Raw genomic sequence first — 9,513 nt, forward strand, 5'->3', positions numbered from 1 at the left:
GTGGGGACAGTGGGACAGAACCTGGACAGTCATAGATGCAGCTCTGGGATGCGGGTGCCCAGACACTCTACCCTTTTTTTCTTTTGAGACGGGGTCTGGCTGTCACCCAGGCTGGAGTGCAGTGGTGGGATCATGGCTCACCACAGCCTCAAATTCCTGGGTTTGAATGATCTCTCCAGCCTCAGCCTCCCAAGCACCTGGGACTACAGGCATGTGCCACCACACCCAGCTGGTCTTTTTTTTTTTTTTTTTTTTTTTTGGTAGGGTCAGGGTCTCACTACATTTCCTCAGGCTGGTCTCGAACTCCTGGACTCAAGTGATCTTCCTGCCTCAGCCTCCCGAAGTGCTAGGATTAGAGGCGTGAGCTACAGCGCCCAGACAGCTTAAGGATTTCTTTTGGAAAAAGGGCTCTGCAACATTAAAATAAGGACCTAAAAGTGAGGGCTGGGAACTAGAATTCTAGTCATTATCAATGCCCACCGATAATCAAAAACACTTGGAAAAACAGCTAACTCAACCTAACTCTTAGAACAACCGTGGGTGCTATGTCATAACCTTGTTTCAGGCAGAGCCTTCTAGAAGAGTCTGCGGCCTCGTGGAAGAATAGAGGCCTCCACTGACCTGTAGAACTTGTTGACCCGGATCTTGATGTCAGTCTCGTTGGGCCTGCCGTTGCTCTTCTTGGGACAGAAGATCTCTTTGATCCGGCCAATTCGGTAGGGCTCAGGGGCATCCAGGTTGCTGCCTTTGATGTAGTCGGAGTATTTCCGGTAGTGCTCTGGGTACAGGTCCTCGTCCACAGGCTCCTTCCGTGGGCGTTTCACGGGACTGGACAGCTTGATGCTGCAGAGAAGCACCCACTTAGCATCAACGAACTTTCCACCTTGCAGTGGTCAGTCAGGCATGACTGACCCATGACAATAGCCATTTAAAGTCAAACACCTGATAAATTAAGGTAGGTGTGTACCTTAAGAAATGATTTAGGCTGGGCATTGTGGCTCATGCCTGTAATCCCAGCACTTTGGGAGATCGAGGCAGGTAGACTACAAGGTCAGAAGTTCGAGACCAGCCTGGCCAACATAGTGAAACCCTCTCTCTACTAAAAATACAAAAATTGGCTGGGCGCGGTGGTACACGCCTGTAATTCCAGCTACTCAGGAGGCTGAGGCAGGAGAATTGCTTGAACCCAGGAGGCAGAGGTGGCAGTGAGCTGACATTGTGCCACTGCACTGAAGCCTGGGTGACAGACCAAGACTCCATCTTGAAGAATAAAAAAATATTTAGCTGGAAATTCAGTCTCACGGTTTGAAGCAGGCATTCACCCTCTGTGCGTTACTGGCTACGGTGGTGGCCAGCACTGCTTAAATACCCCAGGCTCCTGCCTCCCGACCACTTGGCATCTTGTGTTTCCTGGCCTGTGACGTGAGCAGAAATGACCTAAGAGCACGTCACTGCCTGGGGAATGTCCTGTGTGCTTTCCCTTGGGCTCAGAGACTGGCAACTTCTGACTCCAGCAGCCCAGATATCCAAGGGACACAACAGGTGGAGTTCTCTGCTGACCTGTGATGGGCACCTCGTATGAGCAAGACAGTGGCTACTGTGGTTTTTGTTGAGACACTTTCACTCTGTCACCCAGGTTAGAGTGCAGTGGCATGATCTCGGCTCACTGCAACTCCTCCTCCCGGGTTCAAGCGATTCTCGTGCCTCGGCCTCCCAAGTAGCTGGGATTACAGGCACCCGCCACCACGCCCAGCTAACCCTGGCTAATTTATTTTTAGTAGAGACAGGTATGTTGGCCAGGCTGGTCTTGAACTCCTGACAGGCACGAGCCACCATGCCCAGTCCAGTTTCTGTGGTTTTAAGTCACTGTGATTTGGGGTTGTTGCTATGATACAACCTACGCTACCCTGACTAAGGCTCTGATCTAGAAGAGACACTGGAGAAGGCCAATCTAAGGCGACACGGGGGCCTGGGGCAATGGGAATGAGGTCTGACTAGTGGGGAAAAGCTGTTCTTTGGAGAGGGCCTGCCGTTAGGGAAGGTGGCTGCCATGTTCTCCCCACTAGGCCCCCCAGGAGTCTGACAGGCCCCAAAGGCACATCTGTGCTGAGTCTCCCACTCTGCCAGGAGCACCTGGCAGAAAATACTACAGGGAGGTGTCCCCTTCCAATCAAGGACAACCAGAGGGGGTAATGCACCCTAACTGTGCCAAGGCTGGAGGGACCCTATTTCTCCAGGTCTCATAGTTCACAGTAACTGAACTAAGGTAAGGGAGCTGGGGCTCTAGGGAAATGGAACTGTGAGCTGGGAAAGCATCTGGAAAATGTGGGCTGTAATTCCAACCACGCACTTATTCTTAGCAAAAACACAGAATGCATCAGTGTGGAAACGATCTGTGGCTTTAGGTTTTTCCTGAAAGAGCCTTGATCCTCCGACACAGATAAGTCATCTGATGTAATTCCCTCTTACCAAGAAGTAACTCATGTTCATTAAGCCTTTACTTTAAGCCAGGTACTGTACGGAGCACTTTCAACTCACTCAACCCTTCAAGCCCCAGCAGCCAAGATCCCACTCTCCCACTTCACAGCAGGGGACGGAGAGGAGCTGTCCTTGGGCAGGGGCAGAACTGGGGAGGGCCCCCAGCTGTCCCTCGCGCTTTAGCCAGTAAGTTAATTTTTGCTTTTTTTATTTTGAGACGGAGTCACACTCTGTCGCCCAGGCTGGAGTGCAGTGGCATGATCTCGGCTCACTGCAACCTCTGCCTCCCAGGTTCAAGCGATTCTCCTGTCTCTGCCTCCCGAGTAGCTGGGGCTACAGGTGTGGTGGCACACCCGGCTAATTTTTGTATTTTTAGTAGAGACGAGGTTTCACCATGTTGGCCAGGCTGGTTTCGGACTCCTGACCTCAGATGATTCCCCACTGCCTCAGCCTCCCAAAGCGCTGGGATTACAGGTGTGAGAAATCACACCCAACCAAACCAGCGAGTTCTGACTTTTACAGTCAGCTTTGCTCTGCAATAGCATCACGGTCAGTCTACACTCCATGCTTTATGTTGTCTGTTTGCCACCTATGCCAAAGTGACGGCTGGGATAACAGCTGGTGCAGAGGGGTTGGGGATGTCTGTGAGGAAGGGGACACCACAAAGCCAGCCTGGCTCGGCCTGGAGCGCCCTGGCCCCGGCTGCTCCAAGGGGGCACTCACTTGAACGTGAAGGCCTCAGGGGGCAGGTAAACGCCATCACCGACTCGGTATGGGATGCCGTTCTTGGTGGCTGAGTAGTAGAGGACCCGGCTGTCCAGGTCCTCGAGCTGCTCCAGGACCCTGGGGATTTCTTTTTGCCTCATCTCAGCCAGACGGGCACAGCTCGCACAGAACCTGAAGGAAACAAAGGGACAGAAGCGTAAGGCCCTGAGGTGGCCAGCAGTGGCCGCAGCAGCTACTGCCAGCTTAATCCAGAGACTCTGACGACCAAGAGAAAACATTTGCAGATGATAGAAGGAAGGAAGTGGCTTTCTTGTGCTTTGTGTTCACATTTTGAAGGCACTTATTTGAGACCAAAGTCCAGAGAGAATATAGCAAGAAAATCAAACCACTTTTGAGTCATTGATACAAAACCCCTAAGATATCAATGAAGAGAGTCTAGAATGCGGTTAAGAACACACCACCAGCAAGAGTCCCGAGCGGCTCAGTGAGGAACTCAATCCAGCAGAGACTCTTACTGTTCTCTCTATAAAGGCCCAACAGGTATTTGAGGAAATTCAACATTATTCTTGACTAGTAAGCCCTTAAAGGAGACCTGAAGACAGCCTTAAAAATAGAAATCAAGGCCCAGCATGGTGGCTCATGTCTGTAATCCCAGCCCTTTGGGAGGCCAAGGCAGGAGGATCGCTTGAATCCAGAAGTTTGAGACTAGCCTGGTCAACACGGTGAGACCCCGTCTCTACAAAAAAAAATTTTTTTAATTAACCAGGCAGAGTGGTGCATGCCTGCAGTCCCAGCTACTCAGGAGGCTGAGGCAGGAAGATCACTTGAGCCCAGCAGGTCGAGGCTGCAGTGAGCTGTGACCACACAACTGCACTCCAGCCTGGGTGACAGAGTGAGATCCTGTCTCAAATAAATAAATAAATAAATAAATGGGGTTGGGTGATAATAAATAAATGGGGTTGGGTGCAGTAGCTCACGCCTGTAATCCCAGCACTTTGGGAGCCTGAAGGGAGCAGATCGCCTAAGGTCAGGAGTTCCAGACCAGCCTGGCCAACATGGTGAAACCCTGTCTCTACTAAAAATACAAAAATTAGTCAGGCATGGTAGCAGGCACCTGTAGTCTCAGCTACTTGGGAAGCTGAGGCAGGAGAATTGCTTGAACCCAGGAGGCAGAGGTTGTAATGAGCCAAGATCGTGCACTCCAGCCTGGGTGACAAGAGTGAAACTCCATCTCGAACAAATAAAAATAAAATAAATAAAAAATAAAATGAAAATAGAGATCAAGCTGAAGTCAGCATGAGACTTATGGGAGAAGCACAGATACCCCCATGGGAGCCCTCTTGGCCTCCCTGGGTCTCCCTGGTTGCCACCTGCTCCTCTGGGGGTGCTGGCTGCTGCTTTTAGTTGAAAAAAGTGATGTACGGAGGTTAAAAAGAAGGTATGGGGCATTGGACATTAACAAATAAAAGCTGGTCAGGCACAGTGGCTCACGCCTGTAATCCCAGCACTCTGGGAGGTCAAGGCGGGCGGATCACCTGAGGTCGGGAGTTCGAGACTAGCCTGACCAACATGGAGAAACCCCGTTTCTACTAAAAATACAAAAAAATTAGCCGGGCATGGTGGCACATGCTTGTAGTCCCAGCTACTCGGGAGGCTGAGGCAGGAGAATCACCTGAACCCAGGAGGCGGCAGTTGCGGTGGGCCAAGATTGAGCCGTTGTACTCCAGCCTGGGCAACAAAAGTGAAACTCTGTCTCAAAAACAAAATAAAAAATAAAAGCTTCCCTAAAAGCAGTCACCCAGTTAGAAAAGAATCCAATAAAGGTCTCATTTACAGGAGAAAATATCTAAGAAACAGCCAAAAACATGCCAGAGCTGGGCACACACTGAAGAACACACGGGAAGTCTTGAAATGGGAAGACGAACCCTGCTCCTGGGTAGAGAACCCTCTTACAAAGCCAATGCCAGGTCATCCACACACTTAAAGCAACTCCAGGCCATCTATACCCTTGAGCGTCATCCATAGTCAGGCTAGCCTTTGGTGAGCAAGAAACACAAACTGAGGGGCCCCTGGGGGAAGCCAACCAGACAGAAGCACACAGGAAACCGGAGCGATGTGGGCTGAAAGTGCCTGTTGACCTCGAGCCTGGCCCCAATGCTCACTTGAACTTGTTGTCCTCCGTTGGCTGGGTTTTTGGAGGGGACTCGAATCTCGCGTAGTCTTGATCGTACCACAGCTGGTAGAAGTAGGTCTTCCCGTCGTCCCCCTCCAGCAGAGACTCAGGATCCATGCCTCCCTTGGGAGATAAGAATACGTGTCAGGCCAGGCGTGGTGGCTCATGCCTGTAATCCCAGCACTATGGGAGGCCGAGGCGGGTGGATCACCTGGCCTTCCAGGCTGGTCAGGAGTTCGAGACCAGCCTGGCCAACATGGTGAAATCCTGTGTCTACTAAAAATACAAAAAAAAATTAGCCAGGCGTGGAGGCGGGTGCCTATAATCCCAGCTACTCAGGAGACTGAGGCAGGAGAATCACTTGAACCTGGGAGGCAGAGGTTGCAGTGAGCTGAGATCATGCCATTGCACTCCAGCCTAGGCAACAAGAGTGAAATTCTGTCTCAAACACACACACACACACACACACACACACACACACACACACACAAGATAATACAAATAAAAACAAAACAGAACACATGTCAGCAGTTGACCCTCCATGGCAAGGCGGGGGCTCGCGAGGGGCACCAGGTACTCACCTCCATGGCCCAGTTTTCGGATGGGGATTTGTAGATGACTTTCACTTTGCTGTGGATATATGAAAGCTGCATGTCCTCACATTCATCCACCAAGAACAACTCCAGAGGGTCCGACGTGGCCCCGAGGACTGTGTCTGTCCCAGCGCAGAACCAGTGGGCGTGAAACATCTGCCCGTTGATGCTGTCCTCCCACAGCGCCGTGACCCTGGAATCAAGACGGGCATGGGGAGAAGTTCTGACCTGGCCAGCAGATATCTGACCGAGTCTGGGCAGCGGCACTCGTCCTTTTCGGTTTTCATCTAGGGCAAAAAGCTGCTGGTGCTATTTTGGCAAAACAGGCATCTCCTACTTGATGAGAAAGTACGTGCAGAAGTCAAGCAAAAAGAAAGATGCAAACCTTGCTAGATACAGCGGTTTTGAGGAATCATCTGGAATAACAGAGACACAGTCCCCAACTTCCAGGGTTTCCGCATCAATGCACACCTTCTTATAGTAACTCTTCTTCCCGTCAGTCTGAAAATGAGAGCAGATGTTCAGGGAGGATCATTTTGAGGGTCTTTGCTGGCCTTGACCTGCTGGTTCTCTGTTACTTAATATAAGACATGACTCCATTTCATCAAGAAGTCAATGAAGAGTTGCTGCTAAAGAGAACATCCTGTTCTACAAGGGCTTCAATAATAAAAAAGAAGAGAACATCCACCCTCCTCGGCCGGATGCTGTAACCAAGGGAACTCGTGTCCCTCCCACTTCCGCTCTGCCACTCGGGTCCCAGGATTTGATTTTAACAGCATAGCTCCCAACACCTCACCATCGTCTGTAAGGCCACAGCCTGAACCCTGGCCCCTGTCCTGCCTGTCACCCCCTGGCTCAAGCCAATCCAACTGCAGGGGCCTCCTACCTTTTCTCCACCAAGGTAAGCTGACTGCCACCTCAGTGCAGCTCTCCCCCAGGTCTTGGTGTGGCTAGGTCCTACCTGACCTTCTCCATCTCAGCCCACGTGTCACCTCTGCAAGGCCTCGCGGCCCCAGCCTCCTCCCAGCCCCCTACCCTGCAGAGGTACTCATGCCATGCAACAGTACCCATGTCTGTCCTCCTGCAGGGGCTCAGCCACAGCCCAGGCAGCCAGCAGGCGGCAAGCCTCATGCTTCAGTGAACTGATTGCATCTTTAATTTATGGACATCAGAGAAGCAACACAGAGGATACTCACTCCTTTCTCTCACACTGTGGTAAAGGAACTGACCCTCAGTGAAGCCGATGACCACAAAACAACTGGGAGGCCATCTGTTGGTGCCCCCAAAAGACCCACCCCACGCCAGAGGGGGCTGTGACGTCTCTCTTGAAAACAAGCTATGAGGGGCCAGGCGCGGTGGCTCCCGCCTGTAATCCCGGCACTTTGGGAGGCTGAGGTAGGTGGATCACTTGAGGCTAGGAGTTTGAGAATGGTCTGGACAACATGATGAAACCCCATCTCTACTAAAAACACAAAAAAGGTTAGCCTGGCATGGTGGTGCACGCCTGTAATCTCAGCTACTCAGGAGGCTGGGGTAGGAGAATTGCTTGAACCTGGGAGGCAGAGGTTGCAGCGAGCTGAGATCATGTCACCACACTCCAGCCTGGGTGATAGAGCAAGACTCTGTCCCAAACAAAACAAAACAGAAAAACAAGCTATGAGGGCTCACCTGCCTGACGCCCCTAGAACTGTGTCAAATGCCCATTTTGGGACATTAGGAGAACTGAGCCTTGTGGCCACACAAAAATGCCTTGCTGGTACTGAGCCACAGAACATGGTCTCTCGGCCAGTCCTGCTCCTCTCAGGGGCAAACAGGCAGGTTTCTTGGTGCTGGGGCTCAGGTTGACCAAGAGGTCAGGTTGGCAAGATACTAGGGGAACCTGCTTATCGGGAACATGGCAGTGAGTCGAACGAGGGGCTCCAAGGGTTACCTTGACGGCTTCTCCAACCCAAGAGATGCGATTCTTGTTCTGTTTCTTTTTCTTCCCCTGGTGCATTTTTTTGGGTGACGGCATCTCTGGGATGTTATCATCGACTTCCTCATCGTCATCTGCCTCCTTCATGGCCATATTGGGACACCTGCAATGTCACTGGTTATACCTAAGGCCCCTTTTCTAAGTAAGACCAACCAAGGTTGTTTTCGTCCTAACAGGGACAGGCCCTGAGACAATGCCTAACGAAGGAATCCTGGTGCTATCCCACACACGCGGGCCCTTCTCCACAGTGCATCCGCCACCAGCTGGCAAGTCCTTTGCCACAGGAGGAGGACTCGGCCCGACCTACCTCCGCTCTTGGCAAGCCTGCTTGCTCCGTCCACTGCCACCAAATTTAACCATGTCCTTGCAGGCTTTACATTTCCCACACTCAGGCTGCTGACACACCTAAAAAATGGTATTAAAAAGGCAAATCAGGGCCGGGCACAGTGGCTCATGCCTGTAATCCCAGCATTTCAGAAGGCCAAGGCAGGCAGATCACTTAAGGTCAGGAATTCCAGACCAGCCTGGCCAACGTGGTGAAACTCCATCTCTACTAAAAATACAAAGATTAGCCAGGCGTGGTAGGGTGTGCCTGTAATCGCAGCTACTTGGGAGGCTGAGGCAGGAGAATTGCTTGAACCTGGGAGGTGGAGATTGCAGCGAGCCAAGATCATACCACTGCATTCCAATCTGGACAAGAGTGAAACTCCATCTCTTTTTTTTTTTTTTTCTTTTTGAGACGGAGCCTCGCTCTGTCGCCCAGGCTGGAGTGCAGTGGCCGGATCTCAGCTCGCTGCAAGCTCCACCTCCTGGGTCTACGCCATTCTCCTGCCTCAGCCTCCCAAGTAGCTGGGACTACAGGTGCCTGCCACCTCGCCCGGCTAGTTTTTCGTATTTTTTTAGTAGAGACGGGGTTTCACTGTGTTAGCCAGGTTGGTCTCGATCTCCTGACCTCGTGATCTGCCCGTCTCGGCCTCCCAAAGTGCTGGGATTACAGGCTTGAGCTACCGTGCCCGGCCGAAACTCCATCTCAAAGAAAAAAAAAAGGGGAAATCATACAGCCCTTAGTAACAATGAGACAAATGATGAATTAAGACTTTTAGGTCTCAAAAAATTTAAAAAATAAACAAAAAAGGTGAATCGTGGCCGGACACGGTGGCTCATGCCTGTAATCCCAGCACTTTGAGAGGCCAAGGTGGGCAGATCATGAGGTCAGGAGATTGAGACCATCCTGGCTAACATGGTGAAACCCCGTCTCTACTAAAAATACAAAAAAAAATTAGCTGGGCGTGGTGGCGGGCGCCTGTAGTCCCAGCTACTAGGGAGGCTGAGGCCGGAGAATGGCATGAACCCAGGAGGCAGAGCTTGCAGTGAGCAGAGGTCACACCACTGCACTCCAGCCTGGGCGACTGGGCAAGATTCCATCTCAAAAAAAAAAAAGGTGAATCACAAGCCCTTAGTGACAATCAAACAAACAGTGAATTAAGACTTTTAGGCTAGGCATGGTGGCTCATGCCTGAACCGGTATATTGGGAGGCTGAAGCATATGTAGATGGATCACTTGAGTC

At 51.4% G+C, this 9,513-nt stretch overlaps 1 protein-coding gene across 1 annotated transcript in view; it reads right to left on the reverse strand.

Annotated features, from left to right (window-relative positions):
* The window catches only part of DNMT1 (DNA (cytosine-5-)-methyltransferase 1), an 86,644-nt gene that overhangs the window by 18,883 nt on the left and 58,248 nt on the right, over positions 1 to 9,513 (reverse strand). The window contains exons 21-27 of the mRNA XM_011994993.1: positions 8,253 to 8,350; positions 7,901 to 8,048; positions 6,356 to 6,471; positions 5,959 to 6,163; positions 5,367 to 5,500; positions 3,202 to 3,375; positions 622 to 843 (exon numbers count right to left, since the gene is read on the reverse strand). Of these exons, the coding sequence (XP_011850383.1) occupies positions 622 to 843; positions 3,202 to 3,375; positions 5,367 to 5,500; positions 5,959 to 6,163; positions 6,356 to 6,471; positions 7,901 to 8,048; positions 8,253 to 8,350 (1,097 nt within the window). The remainder of the gene's footprint in view (positions 1 to 621; positions 844 to 3,201; positions 3,376 to 5,366; positions 5,501 to 5,958; positions 6,164 to 6,355; positions 6,472 to 7,900; positions 8,049 to 8,252; positions 8,351 to 9,513) is intronic.

This window comes from Mandrillus leucophaeus, unplaced genomic scaffold (genome assembly GCF_000951045.1).
Source record: "Mandrillus leucophaeus isolate KB7577 unplaced genomic scaffold, Mleu.le_1.0 Scaffold112, whole genome shotgun sequence".
NCBI lineage: Eukaryota > Metazoa > Chordata > Mammalia > Primates > Cercopithecidae > Mandrillus > Mandrillus leucophaeus.